This window comes from Anser brachyrhynchus (assembly GCF_964034855.1).
Source record: "Anser brachyrhynchus genome assembly, chromosome: 31".
NCBI lineage: Eukaryota > Metazoa > Chordata > Aves > Anseriformes > Anatidae > Anser > Anser brachyrhynchus.
In genome coordinates this window covers 306367-333796 of record NC_137724.1, presented here as the reverse complement: position 1 = coordinate 333796, position 27430 = coordinate 306367, and the positions used below count along the sequence as shown (strand labels likewise).

Sequence of the window (27430 nt, the reverse complement as noted above, 5' to 3'; positions counted from 1 at the left end):
GGTAAGCGGGGTAATTCTCAAAGTGAGACTCTTCCCCATGGGAACCTGTAGTACAACAGGGGCAGGGGATACTACAGAAAATTTCTCAGAAACGCTGTAAGACATTCCAGAATGACTGAATTACAAATTAGTTGGAGTTGGAAATTCTCTCCCCATGTAAGCCCCCTTATTGGAAAACCAGAGTATGGTTTCCTGCAGAATCTTGGGCTACAAAGCTGGTGAAGGGCCTGGAACACAAGTGCTATGAGGAGCAGCTGAGGGAGCTGGGGTTGTTTAGTCTGGAGAAGAGGAAGCTCAGGGGAGACCTTACTGCTCTCAACCACTACCTGAAAGTTGTAGGGAGCTGGGGGGGTCAGTCTCTTCTTGCAGATAGCTAGCAATAGGACAAGAGGGAATGGCCTCAAGTTGCGCCACGAGAGGTTCAAGATGGAAATTAGGAGACATTTCTTCTCACAGAGTGGTTAGGCATTGGAACTGGTTGCCCAGGGAGGTGGTGGAGTAACCATCCCTGGGGGTGTTTAAAAAAATATTGGATGCGGTACTTAGGGACATGGGTTAGTGGGTACTATTGGTGGTAGGGAGACGGTTGGACCAGATGATCTTGGAGGTCTTTTCCAACCTTGATGACTCTGTGATGACTTCTATGACTCTCTACTCTAGGCCAGACAAGCCCAACTCTCTCAGCCTCTCTTCATGGGAGCATTGTTCCATCTCTCTGATCATTTCTGTGTCTGTCCTCTGGACCCAGTTGAAGTCCTAGGTCCTAAGTCTAATGAGTCTGTTGTGCTTGGGCAACAGAGCTGGATGCAGTACTCCAGGTGGGGTCTCTTGAGAGCAGAGTAGAGGGAGAGATTCACATCCCTCAACCTGCTGGTTACGCTGCTTTTGATGAAGCCCAGGATATGGTTGGCTTTCTGGGCTATAAGTGCACAACATTGCCAGCTCCTGTCAAGCTTTTCACCTACTAGTACTTCCAAGCACTTCTCCATAGGGCTGCTGTCAATCCTCTCATTGCCTACTCAGTACTAATGTTTGAGATTGCCCTGAGCCAGGCGCAGGACCTTGCACTTAGCCTTGTTGAACTTCATGAGGTTTGCACGGGCCCACCTCTCAAGCCTGTCAAGACCCCTCTAGCTAATATCCCTTCCCTCCAGCATGTCAATCGCACCGCCCAGTGCTGGGAATGGTCGTTGCAAGGGGCTGCTCTGGGACCACTGCCCTGGGGCAGTATCTGCCAGGGTGTCCAGGGAACAAGGGCAAAGAACATCATAAAAAAACACAACAAATATTTATAGATGTATATATGTGTATATATATATATATATACACAAGTGCCTATTACCATATTGATATACATTCTTTGGAACCACTCTGATGGCAGGGTTCAGAACAGTTGACTCTGGTTCAACTTGTGGTAGAGCAAAAGCCCCAGGTGCCTTTGCATGGGGCTACTCTCCAACCTCTCTTGCCCCGTCAGGGTAAAGAGCTCCCAGGGCCTTCCTCCTCCTCAGGATCACACTGGGACTAGAAGCTGGGCTCCCACCAGAACTGGAAGCCTGCTTCCATCTCTGGCGAATGGACACAAGCCCTTGGTGAGCTGAGAAGAGCCAAAGACACCACCAGGAAGAAGTAGGCCTTGCCACCACTTCCCCACAGGTTCTGGAGCAATCCAGAGGGTGTTGGTGCAATGGGGACAGTGGGGAGCTGCCAAGAAGATGAGCCTGATGTCATCTTGGCTGCTGCATACCAGGGGGCAGTCGGCAAAGGGGTGTCTTATGCTGTCTTTACCAAGCATCTATGGCTCAGCTGGGCCCACAGAACAAAGTCTCAAAGCAGTCTGATGCTCTGGGGTCCGTGGAGTGGAGAGCTGCACTAAAATGGAGCAGCCTTCCATGTGCAAAAGTCACAAGCTGCCCCCTCCTGTGGGAGCACAGGCCATCCCCATTGCTGGGGAAGCTGGCTCTGCAAAGGACCGAGGCAGGAAAGGCTGTTTCCTGATGTCTTGGGACCAGCTGCTAACCTGTTGGAAAGAGATGCGCTGAGCAGGAGAGGACCGCAAGGCCTCCTGAAGACAAGTCTTTGGGTGACTTCCTGTGCTCAGCCAAACCCCCAGCAGATGGAGTGCTGCTTACAGAAGGAGCACCCCAGGCCTGTGCCCAATGGGGTGTCTCTAGCTCCTGGGCAGGTGTCACAAATTAGAGTTTATATAACTTGAATGCAGCAGATGTTTAGGATTTATTTTATACCTTGAGGGTAACTAGCAAGGTTAGACTGTAAAGTTTTTAACTGCACTGAATCAACATTTAATCATCAACCAATGTAACAGAATGATTCCAACAGAATTTGTGACAGTAGAAACAGTGACTTAGTTAAAGGTTTGAGAATGACAAGGTTCACCTGAGATTTACTGACAGGTCTTGGGGGTGTCCAAATCCAGTTGCATGCATACACATTACCCCCTAGAGTGAATTATTCACCCTACTTCCTCATCGACATTTGTCCACGGATTAGCTTGTTCCTTGAGGTGTCAGCCCTGAGATGCACTTCCCCCAGCTCGGGGGCAGATCGAGGGTGCAGCCCACTGCAGTCCCTGGAGAGCTCAAGGGGCTCTTCATTGAGGACGGCTTTTTTTAGGACAGCAAGGTGATTGACTGTTCATTGGTATTTTTCCATCCTGGCCATGGTTCTGATAAGGCAATGTTGGTATTTTCCACCACGCCTGCTCTTCTGGTACCTCCCAGAATGTACACTTCTGGTACTCCCCAGAGCCTGGGCTGCAGGGTCCGAGATGCAATCAGGGAGTGCCTGTTCACACTCAACTATTATAACTGTTATTTAATGGAGGGCTGATGTGACAGGAGGTAATCCTGAACCATAGCTCAGCTGGGGAAAAGCTACTCCAGAACCTTTTTCTCCACCTGCTCTATCTTTAAGAGAAAGAGGTTGACTCCTAGTCAAACTCAGATTCCTTTGCCACACTGTTCTTGGTCTCCAATGTGATCCGTCCTTTCCCCATGAGAGATTTCAAGTGGAACCTTTCACATGCTGCCCTGCCAGAGAGGAGGCTGAGGGTGCACATGGAGCTGGGAGAGGACCCAACGAGGACAGCTGACCTGAACTGACCACAGGGATATTCCGTGCCATAGGATGTCATGCTCAGCAATTAAAGCTGCGGGGAAAGAAGGAGGAGGGGGCATGTTCAGAGTAATGGTGTTTGTCTTCCCAAGAAGTCATCACATGTGATGGATGCTGCTTTCCTGGAAATGGCTGAAAATCTGCCTGCAAATTGGAAGTAGTGAATGAATTCCTTGTTGTGCTTTAAGTATCAATATCAGGAAGGAAATTAAAGAGGTTTAATTTCACATCATCAAGAAGAAAAAGAGAGGGGGAGAAATAGGTAAACCACTATTGTCTGGAGTCACAACTTCTCTGTTAGTAAAAGAAAGTCCCACAGCCTATGGAATGTATTCGTTAAGTGGCCACATGGGAAGCTGTGTTTTTTTTTTTGTTGTTGTTTGTATGTTTTGTGGGTTTTTTTGTTTGTTTTGTTTTGTTTTGTTTTTGGACCTCCTGGCTTGAGCTTGCTGCATTCATATTCCCAGCAAGGCAAAAAGTTCCAGTTCAAGCATCAAACTGTTGCCCATGCTGCCTGGAGAGCCAGGACAGTTGTGTCACACAATAGCCAGTGTCCAAGGGAAGCTGGAGGTAAAGTGCATTGAGATGATTTGGACTCAAGTGGAGGCTCCAACCCTGAGCTGGCAGGACAGCACTGGCTGAAGTGTGACACAAGCTCCCTGACAGGCCTGTGAGTCCAGAACTGGTTGGCAGAGTTTCTCACACAGCTCAGTAAGGAGGGCAGGCTGCTGGGGAGAGGGGAGCATGCTTTAGCTTACAGTACATGAAGGTCACACTACCTCCATTGAAGGCCACTTTCCAAAGTAGAAAACATTCAAGCAATGGAAAAGATCTTTCTGTTTCAAGCACAGACCCCAAGAACACCAAAACACCCGCTGCCCTGGACTCTCTATGTTAATATTCACTCTTGGCACATGGCAAGTCACATGCTAAAGATGTGAGCTCCCTCAATTCAGGGAATGAAGGAATTAGAGAAAGTGAATTAGATACCTTTTTTGGAATAGCCAAGTCTGCACTAATCCCAGCATATACGTGGGTTACAGGAAGGTCTTCAGCAAGACTCTGCAGCACCTAGACCCACACATTTTTCTTTTCCTGCACAGCACATTATATTCGACTCCAATGCCACCAGGGATCAGCATGAACAATCCTACACCTTTCATTCAAATGTCTAGACTTCTCTTTCTAGTCAAAGGAGAGACATCAGTTATCTCAACTGAGATGTCTTGTCCTACCCTGCTTCTGCACCACTTCCTGCTCCAGAAAGAAACCTGTACAACACAGGTCACATTCCCCAGCTTAATTGGAGGGCTTCAGCTGCCCGAGGAGGGCAGTGTCTCTCTCTGGGTGGGCAATGGAATCAAGCTCTGAATGAAGATGTTGGGCAAAGGTTGAAAGGTATGCCAAAAAGATATCTGTTAAACAACAGTGTATCTTGGAGGCAGTGGCCACCTCTGTGTGGAAAACTGAATCAACTCATGCATGAATGCAATAGGCAAAAGCTGAAATGTATGGTAAACTAAACAAAAAAAAAAACAGTGGTGTGATTTGAGTGTAAAAAGTCTTCATTTTCACAACTTTTAAGTTTTTCTACAAATTCTCATGATTTTTTTTCATAGGTTTGGGACATGGATCAACTAGATGATGACACTTTCCCTCTGTGAAAATATAAGTTCATGCAGACATTTCCACAAATGCATGTCCTCCTGGCACTTTGAAGACAGAAAATGTGTTCCAAAGACATCTTTATATTTCACATCTAAATTTGATATCTAAATGGATCTGGGAGCAATAAAATCTTGAGAGTTTGGATAGATCCTACTTTTATTTCTTTGGATAGATCCTGCTTTTATTTCTTTTTATTTCTTTGCTGTGATGCAATGGCTAGAGATGTTATCAATTTTCTCATGTAATCCCTGTTTATGATCCAGAAAAGCTGGCACCTCGGATGTCTCTCAAATGTCACTCTGGAACTTCCAATGTCACCAGCTGTGCATATCTGAACAGCTCCCTCATGGCCTCAGTCTTCATTCAATGTGCTGGGAGCTGAGGCAAGCAGCTGTCATGTAGAAGCCTGATTTGTGGCCACCTGAACCAAGACAAGAGGAATCCCAAATCCTGTGGGCTTCTGTGAGGTATGGGAGGGAGCGAAGCCTACTTCTAGCCTCTGGACTGCAAACAAACAAGGAGATATCTTGGCAGATTCAGTTGAAACCCCTCCCTCAGCAGGGGAAGGGAGATCCCTGTCCTTGCCTGGGTGTCCTGCCTAAAACCAGGGCACAGCAAGGTGATTCTTGGACCTCTTACTTTATCTGTATTAGGAATGCCATTGCTGAAAAAGAGTTTCCTTCCCAAATAGAGGGAAGGAGCATCAGTGATTGCTTCAGTCAGTTTCAAAGTCGATTCCCCTGGAGGCCCAGGGGAAGATCTCCCTGGGCTTCTCAGCTGGGCCGGGCTCCTGGACCCAAGGGAAGCTCCTGGCAAGTGGGCAGCGCTGCCCACGAGCAGCTCCTCTGCACAGCGCAGCAGGGCTGGGGGCACTGCCTGCAGGGGACAAGGGCAGCTGAGAGAAGGGAGGGAGATGTTAAAGGCAGCGTGGAGGGGGGATGCTGAGAGCTCACTGTAGGAGAAATCTTCACAGCCCTGAACAGGGTAAGTCTCTGGCTGCAGGGCAACACAGCTCTTTTTCCTGGTGCCATCTCCAGATTTGCTGGCAAATCCCACAGCCTATGGGATCTTTCAGGAGCACTCTCTACTTTCTTTACTGTATGAATGACAAGCTCCAGAGCAGGGATTACCTGTCAAAGCTCTCAGAGGGACAGGACATGAGTGTTCCTTCTCACAAGGCCAGCTGCAGGCTGTGTAGCTGTGGTTCAGGCCGGGGTGCCCAGGGCTGTGGTGCAGAGCAGGGTCCCTGCTGTGCCCCAGGGGCTGTGTGCCGGGGCAGGGCCTCTGCCGCCTGCCAGGCTCAGCACTCAGCCTGCCAGGGGAGCTGCCCAGGGCACTGCGGGGAGAAGTATGTGGAAGGAGTCCCCGGAAGGGCAGGGCAGGATCCTGCTGCTGACAGGAGGGTTCTGCCTGGGGCAGGCTGCTCACAGCTCCAGAGCACCCACACAGCATCTCTGTGGGTGATTCTTGACAAGGAAGACCAACTCCTGCAGTACCTGCAGGAAAGGTGCTCCTGAGAGTCTCTGCTTTCACTTTTCTGCCCTAAAGAGCAGTCAAGGGAGTGCAAATGTAGTTGTCAGGTTGTGTCAGTCACTGAGGCTGTTAGACCATTACACTCAAAGAGAACTGTAGGTCTGTGAGGAACCTCACAATCTTCCTCCATACTCTTTAGCCTACATACAGTAGCAACACTATCTTCATTGTTTCCTGAAGGTTTGTTGGATGTTCTGCTCAGCACCTAAAATACTGAGATGCCTCTGGCCAGTGGGCACCTGAGATCCCTCCCCAGTGGTTTTTAGCAGGTGCTGTAGGGCAGTACTGACTCCGTCTGAGCCCACAGATGATCTGTCTGGTCTCTCTGCTCGCTTAGGAAGTAAAACGGAGAGCTTGAGGCAGGAGCACATCTTAAAAAGGGAAGTTGCAGCCTGTCTTGCTTAGGAGGTTTCGATAAAACAGAATATATAGGTATAGGTTTTGCTCAAAGCAATCTCTCTAATTTGTCTCTGTTTTTCCTCTGTGGACAGGTCCACATACCCAGGGGCAGCAAATGTTGAACAGGAGCTTCCCCAACGAGTTCATCCTCCTGCCATTCGCAGACACGCGCGAGCTGCAGCTCCTGCACTTCGGGCTCTTCCTGGGCATCTACCTGGCTGCCCTCCTGGGCAACGGCCTCACCCTCACAGCCGTAGCCTGCGACCACCGCCTCCACACCCCCATGTACTTCTTCCTCCTCAACCTCGCCCTCCTTGACATTTGCACTATTACCACCACTGTTCCCAAAGCCATGGCCAATTCCCTCTGGGACACAAGAATCATCTCCTACTTGGAATGTGTTGCTCAGATTTTTTTCTTTTTCTTTTTCCTTTCAGCAGAGTTTTTTCTTCTAATAATCATGGCTTATGACCGCTACGTTGCCATCTGCAAACCCTTGCACTACGGGACAGTAATGGCCAGCAGAACTTGTGTCACCATGGCAGCAGCTGCCTGGGGCAGTACTTTTCTCTATGCTGTGCTTCACACTGCTAATACCTTTTCCCTCCCCCTCTGCCAAGGCAATGCCCTGGACCAGTTCTTCTGTGAAATTCCTCAGATCCTCAAGCTCTCCTGCTCAGATGTCTACCTCAGAGAGGTTGGGCTTCTTGTGGTTAGTGCATGCTTAGCATCTGGGTTTTTTATTTTCCTTATGCTCTCCTATGTGCAGATCTTCATGGCAGTGCTGAAGATCCCCTCCCATGAGAGCCGGTGCAAAGCCTTTTCCACATGCCTCCCTCACCTGGCTGTGGTCTCCCTGTTCATCAGCACTGCCACATTTTCCTACCTGAGGCCCCCCTCCATGTCTTCCTCATCCCTGAATCTTTTGCTGGCAGTTCTGTACTCGGTGGTGCCTCCAGCAGTGAACCCCCTCATCTACAGCATGAGGAACCAGGAGCTGAAGGATGCAGTGTGGAAAGTGATAACTGGAGGTTTTTCAGAAAGAATAAACTACCTGTTTTGTTCTGCATGTCACTCATAATGTATCTCATTACAGACCCAGATGTTGTTTTTCTGTGTGTGCATTGCGTTTTTTTTGTTTTTTTGTTTTTTTTTTTTTGCTTTACTTATGATAGTGTTATCCACAAAGATAACATTTTTCATCCCCTTCCATTTCAGTGTCTACTGGTGTTGGGTGACTCCAAGACTTGGTAGAAAGAAGGAGCCAGGCTCTCTATGTATTTAAATAAAAGAAAGGACCCTGCAGTGACTTGCTTGCCTGAGATACTTCCTTGGAGACCTGTGGTGGACTTACAGGGCACTTGGCTGTGTGCGGAGGTGGAGGGTAAAAGAGTCCTGGCACAGCAGCAGTTGTGCCGTTCAAGAGCACTTGTGTTGCTGTGAGGACTGATTGCTCTTGTCACTTGCTCACCGTGCTGCTGTTTGGCAGTCCTGTGTCCACAGGCAGGGACAGGCCAGGGGCACTTCTCTAACACAGCTGGCTCCATACCAGCATCTTCAACATAAAAGGGGATCTGCTTGGGGCAGTGCCTGAAGGCTCAGCTCTTCTCTCAAAGCTGCTCTCATGGATATTGCAAAGGAATAGACTCAAAGGAGGCTCCTTGCTTTGTTTGTTTCTTTGTGCGCTCAGGGGGAAGAGATCAGCTGATCACCCAGGATCAGCTTTGAGGCAGGGAGGACTGATTCTGGAATTGCCTGTTGGTGCTAAGCACCCATAGAGATGGTGACTTCACTGGCCTGTATCCACAGCATGCAATAGGTGTGAAGGCAGGCAGGCATCTATCTGGAGGGAAGTGGGAGCTACCAGGAAAGCCCAGGTGATCGGCAGGGTCAGTGTGTGCCAGGGAGTCAGCAGGGCATGGAGCTCACAGAGCACAAGCATGTCCAAGGTGGAGCCACACAGAAACAAAGTGCAAGATCTGGGTGGGAACAGGCAAACGAAAGCTCTGCAGCTCCAGGGAACACAGCAAAAATAGGGAAAGCAGTCTGCTGAATTGGTTGTTATATCTCTGGTGAAATTTCATACACTGAATACAGTGAATCACCCCAAAACATAGCCTGACATTGGAAATTAATGTGACTCGATGATCCTTGTGGGTCCCTTCCAGCTTGGGATATTCCATGAGTCTCTGACTCTGAAGGAGGCCGGCTATCTGTGCGCACCCTCCATGGCCAAAGAACCACTTGTGTGGGAGGCAGTCAGTGACAGTGCCCCCCACCAGCTGCCTCTGCCTTCCCAGCCTGACCAGCATGGCCCTGCAGAGTGCCCCCATGGCCCCGCACACCACAGCCCCCACGCTCTGCAGAGCAGCACTGCCAGCTCAGGGGCTGTGGGCAGCATGGGCAGGGGCTGCAGGAATGGCTGCTCAGGCCAGCCCAGACGTGCTGGCCTGGGGAGAGGCTGTGTGGGACCTGGGGTGTCCCGGGAGCAGAGCAGGGCACTGTGTGTGTGCAGTGGTGCTGCCTGAGGACCCCCAGGGCCAGCAGTGTCGTGCTGTGCTGTGCTGGGAAGAGGGGCTGGCCTGAGAGCTGCAGGATTTTGGAGTAAGGGGTGGGGGCTATGGATCTCCTGGAGGTGACAGGAGCAGAGACAGATAAAGTATGTGTTTTCTTTGTCCATATGAGATACTTATGGAGTAGATGTGGTTAGATGAACCTGAGTGAGCCCAATTCCATAAGCCATTTCCTACGGTTGCCATCAATTCTTTCAGGACAGACAGTTTCTTAAGGTCACTTACTTTTGAGGGTACAGTCTCCTGTGGAACCACCTGAATTAATTTTTCAGCCTTAACAATAATTATCTGTAAAGTTCTCAACATTTCTCTAAAATGCACATTCAGTGCTTGATTCAGTTGTCCACACAGAGGTGGCCATTTCCTCAAAGCTGTCCTGGAGGAGCTGAAGACCCAAAGGGGGAAATATGAGTCTGCACTGTTGGAAGGCCTTCTGCAGCATGAGCTGGTTGGCAGGCAGAGTATCTGAGGGATTGTGCAGGGCATCCCCCGCTCCTGGGTGGGCTAGGAAGAGGCCTCCTGAGCACAACAGCTCCTTGTAGCCCTGTGGATGCTGGCTGTGAGGTCACTTCTGTCCCAGCCCCTGGCTGGCCAACAGCAGGGAGGCAGAGCCTCTGAGGTCATAAAGGCCATCGGAAAGCTGCCCCCAACAGGGTGACACATTTGGGGAGGATATGAGAAAGCTGGGAGAATAAAGATGGAAGATATGGGGGAGAGATTGGCTTTTTTAACAGAAAGGAAAGACTCTGAAGAGTTAAGAGTGGTTCAGGTAGGGCTACTGCTGCTGCAACACCTACTGAAAAATATTCGTGTTATGCCCTGGCAATATTTCTAACCAAAATCTTAAAACCTACAGCCACCCTAAATGCTATCCCTCACCCTGAAAGGAATCTACAGCTCTAACCCTCCACCTCAAATCCTACCTTGAACTCAAACACCAGACACATTACCTGTTACCATTAATCTTAACCTATTGCTCTTGCTAAATCCTAGCTCTTAATCCCTAACATTAAATTGCCAGCCTTTAATACCAACCCTTGTCCTGTAACAAAGCACATAATAAAACCCTAACCAGAAATATAGCTCATACCCCAAACACTAGCTTGGTAGGCAAAACAGAACACCAAAGCCGCCTTCTAAGTTACTTCCCAGTCCATAAACCTGGAAATAAAGATCTAATTCATAGACCATAACCCGAACACTGTATTCTTAGATCCCTGTGTCCTGCACTCTTATCACAAAACTGAAGCTGTTTGGCCCTGTTAGCATGAGCAGTGCTTGAGAGGTCTTGGAGCATCCACTTGGTCTTGGAGGAGGCAGGTGAGGTGACATGGATCTGGTCAGGTCATAGGGCTCAAGGAGAAGATGGGTGGGGATGCTCTGCTGAGGTCAGCTGTGCCTCAGGATCTCAGGAGGCAGCTGGACGTCCATGGCTGTGCAGGTGGGTGTCAAGGCACTTCTGCCTGAGGGCCTAATAGGCCACATTCAGGCACAGGGCTTTTGTATGTGTCTGTCATTTTAGCTGTCAAAAGAAACTGATGAGACATTGACATGCAGCTAGTGTAAATATTTATTTCCTAGAATCATAGGATATCCCAAGTTGGAAGGGACCCCTAAGGATCATCGAGTCCAACTCCTGGTTCCACACAGGTTTACCGAAAAATTCAGACCATATGACGAAGAGCACAGTCCAAATGCTTCTTAAACTCTGACAGGCTTGGTGCCATGACTACGATCCTGGGGAGCCTGTTCCAATGCGTGACAACCCTCTTCATGAAGAATCTCTTCCCGATATCCAGCCTGAACCTCCCCTATCACAGCTTGACATCATTCTCATGGGTCCTATCACTGGTCACTAAAGAGAAAAAACAGCACCTGCCCCTTCACTCCCCCTCGTGAGGAAGAAGTAGATCGTGATGAGGTCTCCCCTCAGCCTCCTCTTCTCCAGGCTGAACAGGCCAAGTGACCTCAGCCACTCCTTACATGTCTTCTCCTCTAGGCCCTTCACCATCCTTGTAGCCCTTCTCTGGACACTGTCCAATAGTTTCACATCTTTTCTGTACTGTGCTGCCCAGAACTGCACACAGTACTTGAGGTGAGGCCGCACCAGTGCAGAGTAGAACAGGACAATCACTTCCCTCAATCAACTAGCAATGCTTGATGCACCCCAGGATACGGTTGGCCCTCCTGGCTGCCAGGGCACACTGTTGGCTCATATTCCGCTTGCTGTCAACCACAACCCCCAGATCATTCTTGTGGGGCTGCTCTCCAGCGTCTCGTCCCCCAGTCTGTACATATAGCCAGGGTTACCCCATCCCAGGTGCAGGACCCGGCACTTGCTCTTGTTAAACTTCATGCGGTTGGTGATCGCCCAGCTCTCCAATCTGTCCAGATCTCTCTGCAAGGTCTTTCCACCTTCAATGGATTCAACAACTCCTCCAAGTTTAGTATCATCAGCAAATTTGCTCAAAACACCTTCTAGTCCTACATCCAAATCTTTTATAAAAACATTGAACTGGCCCTAAAATGGAGCCTTGGGGGACCCCAGTAGTGACTGGCCACCAGCCTGTAGCAGCCCAATTTACCATAACCCTTTGAGCCCTACCCATCAGCCAATTGTTCAGCCATCATGTGATGGTTTTTTTTTAACTGTATGCTGGACATTTTGTCCAGTAGGATCCTATGGGAAACTGTGTCAAAAGCTTTACTGAAATCCAAAATGATCACATCAGCTGGATTCCCTTGGCTGACCAGATGGGAAATCTTATCATAAAAGGAAATCAAGTTAGTCAAACATGACCTACCCCTCGTGAGCCCATGTTGGTTGGGAACTTCAGCCCCAGCTCCTGAAGCTCCTTCTGCCCTCCTTCTACACTGACCTTGTGTAGGCAAGGTTTTGGTGGCAGGGGGCCATGGGGGTGGCTTCTGTGAGAAGAATCTAGAAGCTGCCCAGTGTTAGGTAAGGGCCCTGCTGCTGACCAGATCTGAGCCAATAAGCGATGTTGTTTGCACCTCTGTGAGAGCAGATTTCTGACAGGGAAAAAAAAAAAAAAAAAAAAAAAAACACTGCGCCATACAGCAGCTAGGAGAATGAGAGGAGTGAGAAACAGCCTTGCAGGCACCAAGGTCAGTAAAGAGGGAGGGGGAGAGGTGCTCCAGGCACCGGAGCAGATGTCTCCTGCAGCCTGTGGTGAGGACCATGGTGAAGCAGGCTGTCCCCCCTGCAGCCCATGGAGTACCACGGTGGAGCAGGGTTCCACCCTACAGCCCGTGGAAGAGACCACGGTGGAGCAGGCGGACCTGCACCGACAGAGACTGCGGCCTCTGGAAGACCCCTGCCAGAGCAGATTCTGGGCCAGACCTGCTGCCTGTGGAGAGGAGACCATGCAGGAGCAGGGGAGCAGGTGACCTGGCAGGAGCTGCTGCCTGTGGGGGACCCAGGCTGGAGCAGTTTGCTCCCGAGGGATGGACCCCATGGTACGGACCCATATCTGGAGCAGTTCTTGAAGAGCTGCAGCCTGTGGGAAGACCAAGCCAGGTCAATTCAGCAAGGACTGCATCCTGTGGGAGGGACCCCGGAGTACAGGGGATAAGAGTGACCGAGAAGGAGCGGTGGAGACGAAGCTCTATAGACTGACCATAACCCCCATTCCTCTGTTCCCCTCTGCCACTCGGGGGGAGGAGGAGGAAGAGGGTGAAAGGGGGGGAAGGCATTTTTGGTTTCTTTCCTTTGTTTCTCGCTTCTCTAGCTTGTTAGTAATAAGCAATAAATCTTCCTATCTCCCTATGCTGAGTCTGTTTTGCCCATCATGATAATTACTGTGTGATCTCCCTGTCCTTATCTCAACCCTTGAGCCCTTTGCATCGTATTTTTCTCCCCTTTCCCCTTTCAGGGGGATAACCCCCTTATTAAGCTTTCTCATACTTCGTTCTAGTTTGCTTGCAATTAAGAATCATCCTTCTCTACCTCTGTGCAGCCTGTTCTCTAAGAAAAGCAGGAGGGAGTTGGGACAAAGGAACTACAAGGTGAAACTGCAGACTTGAGTAGAGAAGTCTGATGTCAGGAGAAGTGATGCAAGTCCTACGGGACCAATGAGAGAGATGGTGCGAGCTGGGGAGGTAAGGAGCAAGGTTGTCTGTACAGGGTGAAAGTTCTCCTTCCTGTCCAGACCTCCTTTAAAGAAACTCGGGTCTTTCTGTGTTCTAACAAGTCCTGAGGGGTATCTGCTGCTAGGTCCATGAACTTCATTTCCTGAGAGGAGACTGATGAGATCTCTCAGAAAGGCAAAGTCAGAAGCCAAACCCCAAAGTCCTTCAAAGCACTGACTGGTCCTGCTGAGGGCCACTACTGTCATTACTGACAAAGCCCCATGGACTCCTTACAGCAGGTAATTGGAGGCCATGATTACAGGTAGGCCAAGGCCCTGTGCAGGTGGCTCTGAGGCTGAGAAAATGCTGGGTTTCTTTCATCAAGCAGAAAGGCCAAGCCCTGCTGCCAGTCCTGGACATAGATATCTCCTGTCCTCACGTGGGGCTCCAGGCTCTTCCTTGGGCAGTGGGATGTGAGGTATGCAGTGCCAAGTGGTGTGACACCTCCTGGCCTCCATCAGGAGGTGCAAAGAGGAGATGAGCCCCCATTGCTAAGAGGACAACATGTCTTCTCCTATGCCTTGGTGGCAGAGAGACCTGCCATAGGCAAGGGGACAAAGACCTTGGTTTTCCTGGTTAAGTCTAGCTTTGCCATTGCCCTTGGCCATTTCCACCTCTGGCTGTCCTATTATGTCCCACACCTGTTCCCATTTCCCTTCAGTATGCAAACACCCATCTTGCTTTCCTACCTTGCTCTAAGCTTGGCATTTCAATAGCTTCATTGATGTCTCTACCTCACTAGTTTTTCTCTCACATGCTGTTTCCAGCTACCAAGAAAAGCTCCATCATCTTGGAAACTACCCTTCACACAGGCATCTTAAAGCCTAAAAGCCCATCTGCCAGCCAGGAGGCAAGGGTTGACCTGGCAGCTACTTCACAAAGATGGGACCTCCCAGTCCCTTGCCTAGCCACGTTCCTGCTGCTGGCCTACCAGCTCCAGAGGCAGAAGTGACCTCACAGTCCCCACCAAAGCCAGTTGCTTCGTACTGGATTTGGAGTTTTTTAAGCACAATAAACATCTTATAAGAACATACAAACGTGGCACCCTCCTTGGCTCCCAACACCCACCAGATAAAAGTAAGGTTGTTTTCATCCTACAAGGCCATGGATCTCCTGATGGCCTTTCAGCTTCTCTGATGGGCAGAAGAGAGTGTTCTGCAACTTCTATTTGGTACTAGAGCAGGAATGACCTCAAAATAAATAATCGTGCTATCTTCATGTTGGTGCATTATCAGTTCCTTCTGCACAGCTAAAATGCCACACGCATACACCAGCCGTGTGCCTGAAGGTGGCCTGTCAGGTCCTCACGCACAAGTGCCCTGACACCTACCTGCACAGCCATGGGCCTCCTGCTGCCTCCTAAGATCCTGAGGCACAGCTGACCTTAGCAGAGAATCCCCACCCATCTCCTCCTTGATCCCTATGACCTGAACAGATCCATGTCACCTCACCTGTCTCCTCCAAGACCAAGCAATTGCTGCAAGAACTCTCAAGCCCTGCTTAGCCTCATGGGGCCAAGCCACTTCAGTTTTGTGATAAGAGTGCAGGAATGAGGGATTTGAGGATTAGGTGTTCAGGTTAGGGTTTAGGGATTTGATCTTGCATTCCATGTTTAGGGATTGGGCATAGTCTTAGAGGGAGGCTTTGGTGTTCTGCTTTGGGTAGCCAGTCAGTGTTTAGTGTAAGGGCTAGATTTTTGGTTAGTTTTGTTTTCTGTTTGTTTGTTTGTATATGGTGTTGTTACTTGGTGAGGGCTGGTGTTAAGACTGGCAATCTAATGCTACCAATTAACAACTAGGGATTAGTGAGAGTTAAGACTAATGGTGACAGGTAACATGTCTGGGGCTTGACTTCAAGGTAGGATTTGAAGATGGGGATTAGAACACTGGATTCTTTCCAGGGTGAGGGACAGCACTTAGAGTAGTTGTAGGGTTTAAGGTTACTGTTCAGAAATATTACCAGGACATAACATGAATGCTATCTCACTGAGCTTTTTAGCAGCATCAGCCTAACCTGAACCCCTCTCACTTCTTCAGAATCTTTCCTTTCTGTTAGCAAAGCCCCACTTCTCTCTCCCAAATCTCCCACCTTTATTCTCCCAGCTTTCCCCAGCCTCCCCAAATGTGTCATCCTTTTGGGGGCTGCTTTCCGATGGCCTTTATGACCTCAGAGGCTCCGCCTCCCTGCTGTTGGCCAGCCAGGGGCTGGGACAGAAGTGACCTCACAGCCAGCATCCACAGGGCTTTTGTGCTCAGGAGGCCTCTTCCCAGCCCCCCCAGGAGCACCGGGTGCAGGGGATGTCCTGCACAATCCCTCAGGTACTCTGCCTGCCAACCAGCTCATGCTGCAGAAGGCGTTCCACAAATCCAGAATAATGTTTCCTCTGTGGGATCTTCTGGTCCTTCAGGACACCCTGGAAAAAAAAAAGCCACCTTTGTGTGGACAACTGAATCAACACCTGAATGGGCATTTAAGGGAAACATTGAGAACTTGGCAGAAAATTATTGTATGAGCTGAAAAATTCATCATATCTGACACTACTTCATTCAGGTGCTTTCCCAAGGCATATTACCCTCAAATGGTATTCACCTTGAGACTCCGTGTTTCCCATGGGATTTTATGGCATCCCTGGGGAACAGCTTATGGTACTTGTGATCACTTGGGTTCAGCTCATGACACCAATACTATGGGTAGTCTCATATGGTCAAGGCAAACATGGATTTCAGAGGTAGTTTTTGGCGTCCCTCTGTGGAAAACCAAGCCACCTGTGTGACCTAGGGTGAGAGCCCAGTTCTGGGAACAGTGATTGAGAGGGGCTGCTCTGGGACAATTGCCCTGGGGCAGCATCTGCCAGAGTGTCCAGAGAACAAGGGCCCATACCAGCCCCTGCTCTGCTGGTCCTCCCTGTCTCTCCCAGGAGACCAGACCAGACCAGACACTCTCCAGCTCTCTACACCTCCCTGTCCTCTCCTCAGCCCAGCACAGCCCAGCAATGCAGCCCAGGCTGGACTGGCCCCAAAGCAGCAAGTGGAGAAGTGGAGGGCAGTGGCAGTGTCCCTGCTGCTGCCATCTGCAAGAGATTCCCATCCCCCAGTAAAAATATTAGCACAAGTAAAGCAAAGCAAAAATAAAAAAAATACAGACAAAAAAATAGCATATGGACCTGTAATGAGTTATATTATGTGTGATATGCAGAAGAAGGCAGGCAGTTTATTACTTATTAAAAACAACCAGTCATCACTTTCCACACTGCATCCTTGAGGTCCTGCTTCCTCAAGTTGTGGATGAGGGGGTTCACTGCTGGAGGCACCACCGAGTACAGAACTGCCAGCAAAAGATTCAGGGATGAGGAAGACATGGAGGGGGGCTTCAGGTAGGAAAATGTGCCAGTGCTGATGAACAGGGAGACCACAGCCAGGTGAGGGAGGCATGTGGAAAAGGCTTTGCGCCGGCCCTCATGGGAGGGGATCCTCAGCATTGCCATGAATATCTGCACATAGGACAACACAATGAAAACAAAACACCCAAATGCTAAAACGGCACTAACCACAAGAAGCCCAACCTCTCTGAGGTAGACATCTGAGCAGGAGAGCTTGAGGATCTGGGGAATTTCACAGAAGAACTGGTCCAGGGCATTGCCTTGGCAGAGGGGGAGGGAAAAGGTATTGGCAGTGTGCAGCACAGCATAGAGAAAAGAACTGCCCCAGGCAGCTGCTGCCATGTTGACACAAGTTCTGCTGGCCATGATTGTCCCGTAGTGCAGGGGTTTGCAGATGGCAACGTAAAGGTCATAAGCCATGAAGGTGAGAAGATAAAACTCTGCTGCAAGAAAGGCAACAAACATAATGACTTCAGTAGCACAACCTTTGTAAGAAATGACCCTGGTGTCTCACAGAGCATTGTCCACGGCTTTGGGGACAGTGGTAGTAATATTGCCCAGGTCGAGTAGGGCGAGGTTGAGGAGGAAGAAGTACATGGGGGAGTGGAGGTGGTGGCTGCAGGCTATGGTTGTAATGGTGAGGCCGTTGCCCAGGAGGGCAGCCAGGTAGATGCCCAGGAAGAGCCCGAAGTGCAGGAGCTGCAGCTCGCGCATGTCTGCGAATGCCAGGAGGAGGAACTCTGTGGGGAAGCTGCAGTTGGACACTTGCTGCCTCAGGGCACGAAGGCCTGCTCTAGGAAAAGAAAAAAATGACAAGTTAGGCAGACATTTCTGAGCAAAACCCCATCTTCCTCTCACAGAAATGACCGTTCCATGAGCTGAATGAGGAATGATTCAGCTCGTTCAACAACTCTCCCAACTGGATGACAAAATGCCTGACAGGTTATAATGGAGCTTGGACACCTTCTTCCCAAGAAGACACCCTCAGGGCAGGACCTAGCATTCCATGTCGGAACAGAAGCTTACACCACCTGCACCTCAGACAAAGAAAGTAGGAGAACCACACACAGGTGGAGAAACAAGAAAGAACATCACAATGTTCCAACGAGCTGACAGCGAGAAAGGTTGATGGGCATGCAGGGAAATCTTACGAAGCTTGCATTCCACTTATGGAAGTGATGCTGCAGGGCAGGTATTCTTGATCAATACTCTTAGCCTCATCATTGTGTAACTTGCAGGACACAGGCTCCTCTCCTCTTCTGGAGGTCCAGATGAGGAGGAGGTGGCTCATGCCCTAAAGCCCCTGAGGGCAGAGGCTGTGCTGGGTGGCAGAGGAGAGCAGGGGGTTGCTGCAGAGAAGGTGTCTGCACAGCAGGCCCGGCAGGGAGCGCCTGAATCCCCCCTCCCTTGGCGTTTCAGGCAGCAGCTCCTTCTCCCTCCCTGCCCAGGTCTCTGCTGCCTGGAGCTGTCCCTGCTGGCAGCTGCTTTCCTTTTCCCTCGTCTGTGCCCTGCCATTGCTCACAGACCATGTCCCACCTGCTGTGTGCTCAACTCTGCCCTGCAGACACCTCCTACCCGAGGGCACTTTTTGAGGACACGTCCCAGTGTTAAGAGGCCAAGGAACAGCTCTGACCTGCCCTAACTGACCTTAACGGTAGCACCTTCTCTTAAGGTATAGCAGGCATTGATCTTCCCTTTCAAGATTCTTCCCTCCAGAGATATTCTGGGGGTGCTGTGGCACTGCGAGCAGCCTGCCCCAAGCAGAAGCCCCTGGGTACCAGCAGGACCCTGCCCTACCCTGGCTTTCTGGTCCTTAAACCTGCTACTTCTCCCCACGGAGCCCTGGGCAGCTCCCCGGGCAGGCTGAGTGCTGAGCCTGGCAGGCGGCAGAGGCCCTGCCCCGGCACACAGCCCCTGGGGGCACAGCAGGGACCCTGCTCTGCACCACAGCCCTGGGCACCCCGGCCTGAACCACAGCTACACAGCCTGCAGCCATCCCCGCAAGGAGGAACCCTCATGTCCTGTCCCTCTGAGAGCTTTGGCAGGTAATCACTGCTCTGGAGCTTGTCATTCTCCTCTTATCCAAAGAAACTCTGAGAGTCCTCCTAAAAGATCCCATAGGCTGTGGCATTTGCCAGCAAATCTGGAGATGGCACCAGGAACAAGAGCTGTGTTGCCCTGCAGCCAGAGACTTACCCTGTTCAGGGCTGTGAAGATTTCTCTCGCAGTGAGATCTCAACAGCCCCCCTCCACGCTGCCTTTAACATCTCCCTCCCTTCTCCCAGCCACCCTTGTCCCCTGCAGGCAGTGTCCCCAGCCCTGCTGCGCTGGGCAGAGGAGCTGCTCGTGGGCAGAGCAGTCTCTCTGCAGTGCTGCCCACTTGCCAGGAGCTTCCCTTGGGTCCAGGAGCCCCGTCCAGCTCAGCAGTGGAAGGAGATCTTCCCCTGGGCCTCCAGGGGAATCGACTTTGAAACTGACTGAAGCAATCACTGATGATCCTTGCCTCTATTTGGGAAAGAAATTCTTTTTCAGCACTGGCATTCCTCATATCAGAAAAAGCATGAGGTCCAAGAATCACCTTGCTGTGCCCTGGTTTTAGGCAGGACACCCAGGCAAGGACAGGGATCTCCCTTTCCCCTGCTGAGGGAAGGGTTTCAGCTGAGTCAACCAAGGCATCCCATTCTTTGCAGTCCGGAGGCTAGAAGGGGACTCAGCTCTCTCCTTAAACACCCCCAGGGTCCGTGATTTTACCACCTCCCTGGACAACCCATTCCAAAGCCTGACTACTCTTTCTAAGAAGAAATGTCTCCTAAATATGAACCAGAACCTCCCCTGGCACAACTAGAGGCCATTCTCTCTAGTCGTATCCCAAGAATACCAAGAATTGCAGTCGTATCTGCAAGAAGAGGCTGACCTCCATCTCCCCACAACTTCCTTTCAGATAGTTTTAGAGAGCAATAAGGTCTCCCCTGAGCCTTCTCTTCTCCAGGCTAAATAATCCCAGCTCCCTCACCCGCTCCTCATAGGACTTGTGTTCCAGGCCCTTCATCAGCTTTGTAGCCCTTCTCTGGACACGGGCCTCAATGTCCTTCTTGTAGTCAGGGGCCCAAAAATGCACACAGTACTCAAGGTGCGGCCTCACCAGAGCAGAGTACAATGGGATGATCACCTCCCTGGTCCTGCTGGCAAGACTATTCCTTATACAAGGCAGGATGCCGTTGGCCTTCTTGGCCACCTGGGCACACTGCTAGCTCATGTTCAGGCAAGCGTCAACCAGCACCCCCAGATCTTTTTCTCTTAACAGCTTTCCAGCCACTCTGCCCCAGCCCCTTTCCTGGGGTTGTTGTGGACAAAGTGCAGGACCCCTTACTTAACAGTGTTGAACCTCATCCCACGTGGCCAACCTATCCAGGTCCTTCTACAGGACCTTCGTACCCTCTGGCATATTGACACTTCCCCCTAACTTGGTGTCATCTGCAAACTTACTGAGGGTGTGTGGCATAATGACCACATGGACACCAGGGTTCCTTTAAGGATCAATAACTTCAACTACCTGTATTAAGGACAGGCTCCCTTCTTATATCATTAGCTCTACAAGTGGTACTTTTCCGCTAACTATTCATTGGTTAACAACTTTACCCGGCATTAGCAAACATTAAGCAAATTCCATGTCTTAACTGTTGGAGAACAAGCAGTTTGAGACAGCAAGGTGTCTCATGAATCACTCATTCTTTGTTCCTTCTAACTTGTTTACATTCCTCATGGCCTCATCGTTATGAGTCCGATGTTACCATCAGCCACGGGGCTTGTTGACCCCCATGGCAATACTCCCACAAGAGTGCACTCAATTCCCTCATCCAAATCATCAATACAGATATAGAAGAGGATGGGGCCCAGCACCAATCCTTGGGTGTCGTGTTAAGGGGTGTAGCCAATTAACTGTTACTGTTAACTGTTAACGTTAGGTCAGAGGTTGGACTAGGTGATCTTGGAGGTCTCTGCCAACCTAGACAATTCTGTGATTCTGTGATTCTGTGATTCTGGGTCTGGTCTGATTCAGGTTACTGAACTATCATGGTCACTGATTCACCAACAACATAGCACACCCTCACTCTAGTCACGTTCAGTGAGAACTGTCATGGCTAGGAACAATGCAATTAAGTGCAATTTATTACAGCAACAGGTACACAGTTTTTTTGGATTGCCAGCAATAAATTTGCTGGCAAAAATTAAAAATAAATTGATAAATAAAAAAATAAAATTAAAATAAATTGATAAGTAAAAAAATAAAATGATCCCAGAAGTCAGAAAGAATCCTTCATGATGGTATCTTCTCTAACATCCCCTTTCTCTTAAGCCAATTTATATTATTTTCTATCTTTTAGGTAGAGCTTGAGTGACTCTAGTCAAGCATATCTTGGTTATGATTGGTGAAAAGTTTTCTCGCTTTCGTTTAAAGGTACAGGCTCTGAGAAATTCAGAATGCATGCTCAGTGAGGGGTGGTCACACCTTGCAGGCAGGTAGCTTTTGGGATGGAGGTGTGTTTTGGTATTATAATGATATTATAATGAGCAAAAGTTCACTAGAGTACTGCATTTTGTCAAAAACATGACAGGTCGTTGGCTCAGGGTAGCAAATGTGCAGCTTATCAGTCTTGGTGTGCACAAGACCAGTCAAGTCCCCATCTCGCCACAGAGCCTATCCAAGGTGTCTCCACTCCACTCTACGCTCTGTACTGTTTCTTAGAGTCAGCACACCAGGCTCCCCTAGTGCGATAGTATCTAAGGTTGAAGGCCTAGGGAACGCTTAGTGCAGCTACACTCCAGCCTTGAAAGCTTCTTCAATGCTGTACATTTTCTTTAAAATGTGAATATTAGTTTAATTTTCCTAGTTACTTTAGGCAATTACACCACACTGGGGAACACCACTGGTGACCGGTCGCCAGTGGGATTTCACTCCGTTCACCACTACTCTCTGGGCCCAGCCATCCAGCCAGTTTTTAAGCCAGCAAAGAGTGTAACTGTCCAAGCCATGGGCTGCCAGCTTCTCCAGTAGAATATTGTGGGAGACTGTGTCAAAGGCCTTGCTGAAGTCTATGTAGACTACGTCAACAGCCTTTCCCTCATCCACCAGGCAGGTCACCTGATCATAGAAGATGAGATGGTCCCATCTCCTCTTTGAAATCTGCCAACAGGCTGATCAGATCCTCCACCCTCTTGCACCTCACACAGGCAGTATCTCTGCCACCCTCCATTGGTAGCAACAGGCTCAGGCATTCCCTTCAGCCAGAGAGCTGAAGAGCTGCATTTTGGGGCAGGCATTTGGTTGAGGTTGGCACAGTCTTTTTGGTGACAGCTTTCTGTCTGGTGGAGGCCATGGCTGGGTTTGCAATCAGAAAAGCAGCCAATAGATGAGCCAGTATCCTGAGTGGGGAGGGATTCTCTACCCTCCCTGCTCACCCTGCATGCACGCACTGCTGTGCAAACCACTGTGCCATGCCCTGTCTGCTGTGCCACATGCTGTTTGCCACCCCCTTTTCACCACAGGCCTGGTCGTTCGCACTCCTCAAGGGGCTGCCTTAGTATGACAGAGGGGGGTTGCTTCTGTCTCCGCCCAAGTCTCATCAGCTGCCTTTGTGAGGGCTGCCGGGTCCTGGTGGCTCCCTTGGCTGCCTTAAGTGGCCTCAAAGAAGAAAACCCCTCTGCAAGCCATGATCCCCCTCTCCGCTGCAGAACACATCTGCCCTGGAGCCAGTTGCCTTGGCGACTGACTGTAAAAATGGCATCTATGCCCAATTTAAATGGCCTGCTGCTGCCACTTCTGCCTCCACCCACACCTTATCAGTATCATCAGGAAGCCACATGCCATGTGGAGGTTCTTGTGAAGTCACTGGTACCTGAGTAGCTAATAGGCCAAAAGCAGGCCAGTAACTTGTGTAGGTCGTTATGAGTTCACTGGTGCCTGAGGAGCTGGTAGGTCAGGAGAGCAGGCCAATAGCTCATGTAAGAGTTTGTAAGGTCACTGTTGTCTGAATACCTGACAGGTCAGGAGCAGGACTATGACAGATGTAGATGCTATGTAGATGCTGCACCTGGAGCTGGGTAGAGGACAGAATCATAAAATATCCTGAGTTGGAACAGACCCCTAAGGATCAGGATGTCCAACTCCCGGCTCCAGACAGAACTAACTAAAAAAAAAAAAAAAAGGTGTCTGAGAACATTGCCCAAATGCTCTTTGAACTCAGTCAAGATTCATGCTATGACCACTTCTGTGGGCAGCCTGATCCAGTGGCTGACCAACCACCCTCTTGGTGAAGAACCTCCTCCTAATGGCCAATCTGAACATCCTCTGACGCAGCTTCATGCCATTCCCTTGGGTTCTATCTCTGGTCCTATCTCTGCTGATTTCTCTAGAGATCAGCAGCTCTCCCTCCACTCCCCCTCACAAGGAAGCTGTCAGCTAGGCCAGCAGCATGCCCATGGTCTGTAAGAGCTTATGGTGTCACGTCAACAATAGCCCCCCATGGCCATGAGGCTCAGTGCAGAGCAGAAGTGTGCAGTCAGAGGGGCGTCGGGGGATGGGAGCCTGCCCCGTGACTGCGAGGCCGAAAGAGCAGCCCCTGCAGCCCTGGCTGGCACAGTCAGGGTGCAGGAGTCTGGGAGGCACCGCAGGGTCGTGCCTGGGCATGGGGCCAGGAGGAAACCACCGCCTTCCTGCCCGGGCGCCATGTCACGTGGGCTGCGGTTTGTGCACCTGCAGTGGCAGGCAGGCTCCAGCTCCCGACCCGCCGCGGGGAATAACGGCCCCTGGGTGACATGCTGAGAGCCAGGGAGACGCCTGAGGCTCTGGGCTGCAGCTCTGCTGCCAGGGCAGGCCCTGGACCAGCTCTGGCTGCTGCCAGGACCCCACAGGAGGCTCCCTGGGGAGGGACGGGCCAGCCAGCGCTCCCGGCATGGGGCTCGGGCCCTGCCCAAGGGCCTTTCCCAGCTGCTGCTGCCAGCACAGCGGGGGCTGTAGCAGGGGCAGGGGCTGGGCCCTTCCCAGCCTGACACAGCCCCGCTGCAGGCCCAGCCCCGTGGATCCCATGGCGCAGGGACGGCCGGACAATCGCACCTTGGGCTCTTGGACGCTACAGCTGAGGAGATGCTCCATGCTCCCGGTCCCCACAGCGGGCTGCAAGGGGTGTCAGACCCATCTGCCCCCACACCCAGCCCTACCCCACGATGATCTCCCACCGCAGTGACGTGAGACCCGCAGCGGAGCCGTCCCTCATATATGGTCATGAAGAGCGCTGGAGAAGTTCATTGGAGAGCTGGGCTGCGTCGGAGGGGAGATAAGTGCCGATAACGTCTAAAAAGGTGCCTGCTGCTTCGATTGGCTCCTCCTGCAGCTGGGACAGCATCTGCACAGATATATTGCCCTCCCTTCATCGCCATTGCCTTGTGGGTCCCCAGGAACTCCAGCAGCAGGGCCATGCTGTGAGGACAGGAGCCTCAGGATGGGGACAGAGGGACTCCTGTCCCCTTGGGTGCTGTGGCTGTTCCTCTGGGTGCAGCAGTGCAGAGGTAAGTGCCAGCTCCCTTGTCCCACAACCTGGGGCCAGCAGGCAGCAGTGGGGTCATTAAGATCCCTCTGAGAGTGGGGTTGCTTTCCAGGTACTACTAAAATGAGAAGCAGAAGGTTCTCAGTCTCTCAGCCCTGTGCTTTAATCTGTGCCTGTCTGAGTGGGAGAGGATAATCCATTTGCACAGCTCCCGTGATTATTGCAGCCCATGTCTGGCTACAATTTTAGACACCTTGTCCTTGGGTACTCTTTTGGGACCCCTTGTTCCCCAGTGCTGTGTCACTGGATCTGGAGGAGGCACAGACAGTGAGAGTGGCACTCAGCAATCTCCAGGGCACAGCCAATGCCTGGGGTGCCCTGGAGGGGCACTTGTGTACTACCCCTTCCCCTGGGATCTGGGGAAACACTGACCACAGGAGAGCAGGTTGTTCCCCATAGAGAGAAGGGACTGGGGCATCTGCATCCAGAGGTGACAGATAGGTTTCCTTCCTGGGGGCCCTGGCCAAGCACACAGGCTAAGCTGACAGCAGGGATGAGGAAGGGCCATGGGGTGGGGGTGGGGATCCTTGTGATCAGCTCAGTGTCCCCTGTGCACACAGGAGGTCCTGGGGCTGGTGGTGGGTTTTGCAGAACTGTAGGGGCTGGAAGGAACCTCAAGAGATCATTGGGTCCAACTCCCTGGTTTGTTAGGTGTCTGGGGCAGGTGATAGACAAGGGGAGGTGAGGGCCTAGGGAGATGGGACCGTTCAGGAGGTGTTGGGCTGGGGAGGAGCAGGAGCCCTGTGAAGGGCTGGGGCTGGTGTACTGGTGGGCAGGGGCAGGGAGCCCACTGGGGTAGGAGTAGGTGCTGAGGGCTGTGGGGCAGCAAATGACCCAGGAGTCCTGGAGCTGGGTACCCTCATCCCAGCATAGCCCATGGGGAGAGGAGGGATCCTCCACTGCCCCTGGGACAGCCCGTGGGTACAAGGCTCCCACCCTTGTTACTCTGCCTGGGCAGGGGGCATTCACAGACCCACAGTGTGGGGCTCGAAGCTCTCCTGACCCTTCCTGTGTTTTGTGTGTGTTTGAAGGGGCTGCGGAGGTGAGGCTGGCGGATGGCGGCAGGTGCTGTACGGGGAGAGTGGAGGTGAAACTGCAGGACCAGTGGGGGACCGTGTGTGATGACTACTGGGACATCTTCGATGCTGCAGTGGTTTGCAGGCAGCTGGGCTGTGGGGTTGTTCTCGAAGCTCCTCAGTATGGATACTTTGGGCCAGGATCTGGCCCCATTTGTATGGATGTTGTTAACTGTAATGGCACTGAGTTTGCCCTGTCTGACTGCACACATGAAGGGCCAGATAAAGTTTACTGCTTACCCAGTGAGAACACTGGAGTGATATGTTCAGGTAAGGGTTGACCCCCTTCCCTACCTCTGGGACCAAGACAGTTGTAAGGGACCAGTCTGTGCCCTCTGGAAGCGATAGGTGGACACCAGAGCATAGGATAACATTGCTAGTCCCGCTGTCAAGCAGGGACTGGTTTTGCTGCTGTCCCCTATTAGTGGGGAAGCCCAGTGGAAGCCCACGTTGGGTGCCTACAGACTGAATGGCCTCCAGGGTGGGTAAGCACAGCTTGGGCCTGTGCCTGGAGCTGGGAGATGAATCCCCCCACCCTGTACTGCAGTGGTTGCTAGTTCACAACTTTCTCCTGCGAGCCCGGGACCTGTCTGGCAGGGAACAAGACCAGGTCCCCACAGCAGAGCCATTTGAGTGTGACTCACATGGCCATGGCCACCCACAGCTTCAAGGACGGCTGTGAGAGTGCTGGGGACCTCTGGGACATGACCTAGCAAACATGAGTCCCTCAGCTGAAGCGAGGACCCCCTGGAAACAGTTTTTTTTTTCTGACAGATCAAAGGGGTTCCTCAGCCTGGCCTGAGCCCAGCGAGGCAGAGCAGGCTGCAGCAGCCCCCAGTGCCTGGGCCTTTTTTCCTGGGCCCACATCCTAGAGGTGCTGCAGTGCTAGGGCCAGGGCTGGGCAGCCCAGGGGCTCGGGGCAGCAGCAGTTTGTCTGAGCGGTGCCTGCAGCTGGAGGCTTGGAGAGAGGGCAGCCCATGGGTGCTGGGCTGGTTTCTGAGGATCAGCACAGGGGCCCTGACCTGTTTGTGCCATCGGCACCCACTGAGAGCTACTGGGCTGGCCATGGGGCTCTGCATGTGGCCACCTTAGGGATGAGGTGGGAGGTGGGCATGGAAGTGCCAGAGGGCTCTGGGAACTCACAGGTCTCCTTGGTTGTTCCAGGATTTGTCTGGCTGGTCGGAGGGGACAGCCCCTGCTCAGGAAGTGTGGAGGTCGACGAAAGAAACCAGTGGAAAGCTGTCTGTGACTCCCAGTTTGGTGCCAAAGCTGCTGAGGTGGTCTGCAGGGAGCTGCAGTGTGGCACAGCCCTGTCTGTCCATGGGGCAGCTCACGTGGGAGAAGGGGCCGGTCCAGTCTGGGACAGAGAGCTGCAGTGTGTGGGGAATGAATCCGTCACAGTATCACACAGTATCACAGATTTCTAGGTTGGAAGAGACCTCAAGATCATCGAGTCCAACCTCCGATCTAACACTAAGTACTCCACTGAACCATATCGCTAAGCTCTACATCTAAACGTCTTTTAAAGACCTCCAGGGATGGTGACTCCACCACCTCCCTGGGCAGCCCGTTCCAATGCTTAATAACCCTTTTGGTAAAGAAGTACTTCCTAACATCCAACCTAAAACTCCCCTGTCGCAACTTTCGCCCATTCCCCCTCGTCCTGTCACCAGGCACGTGGGAGAACAGACCAACCCCCACCTCTCTACAGCCTCCTTTAAGGTAACTGTAGAGAGCGATAAGGTCGCCCCTAAGCCTCCTCTTCTCCAGGCTGAACAAGCCCAGCTCCCTCAGCCGCTCCTCGTAAGACTTGTTCTCCAGACCCCTCACCAGCTTGGTCGCCCTTCTCTGGACTTGCTCGAGCACCTCCATGTCCTTCCTGTAGCGAGGGGCCCAAAACTGAACACAGTACTC

At 51.4% G+C, this 27430-nt stretch overlaps 2 protein-coding genes, 1 long non-coding RNA gene and 1 pseudogene across 6 annotated transcripts in view; 1 reads left to right on the top strand and 3 right to left on the bottom strand.

Moving 5' to 3' along the window:
• LOC308184344 (olfactory receptor 14C36-like) overlaps positions 1 to 19105 on the bottom strand; it is a 195479-nt gene extending 176374 nt beyond the window's left edge. The window contains exon 1 of the mRNA XM_080571400.1: positions 18663 to 19105. The gene's annotated coding sequence lies outside the window, so the exon portion shown is untranslated. The remainder of the gene's footprint in view (positions 1 to 18662) is intronic.
• LOC308184367 overlaps positions 1 to 27430 on the bottom strand; it is a 295002-nt gene that overhangs the window by 213505 nt on the left and 54067 nt on the right. The gene's annotated exons all lie outside the window — the stretch shown is intronic.
• LOC308184326 (olfactory receptor 14A16-like) overlaps positions 1 to 27430 on the bottom strand; it is a 169329-nt pseudogene that overhangs the window by 107059 nt on the left and 34840 nt on the right. The gene's annotated exons all lie outside the window — the stretch shown is intronic.
• LOC308184338 (olfactory receptor 14C36-like) lies at positions 5704 to 8271 on the top strand. The gene has a single exon (XM_080571391.1). It carries the CDS (start codon positions 6851 to 6853, stop codon positions 7814 to 7816), a length of 966 nt encoding a protein of 321 aa, XP_080427517.1. The 5' UTR covers positions 5704 to 6850; the 3' UTR covers positions 7817 to 8271.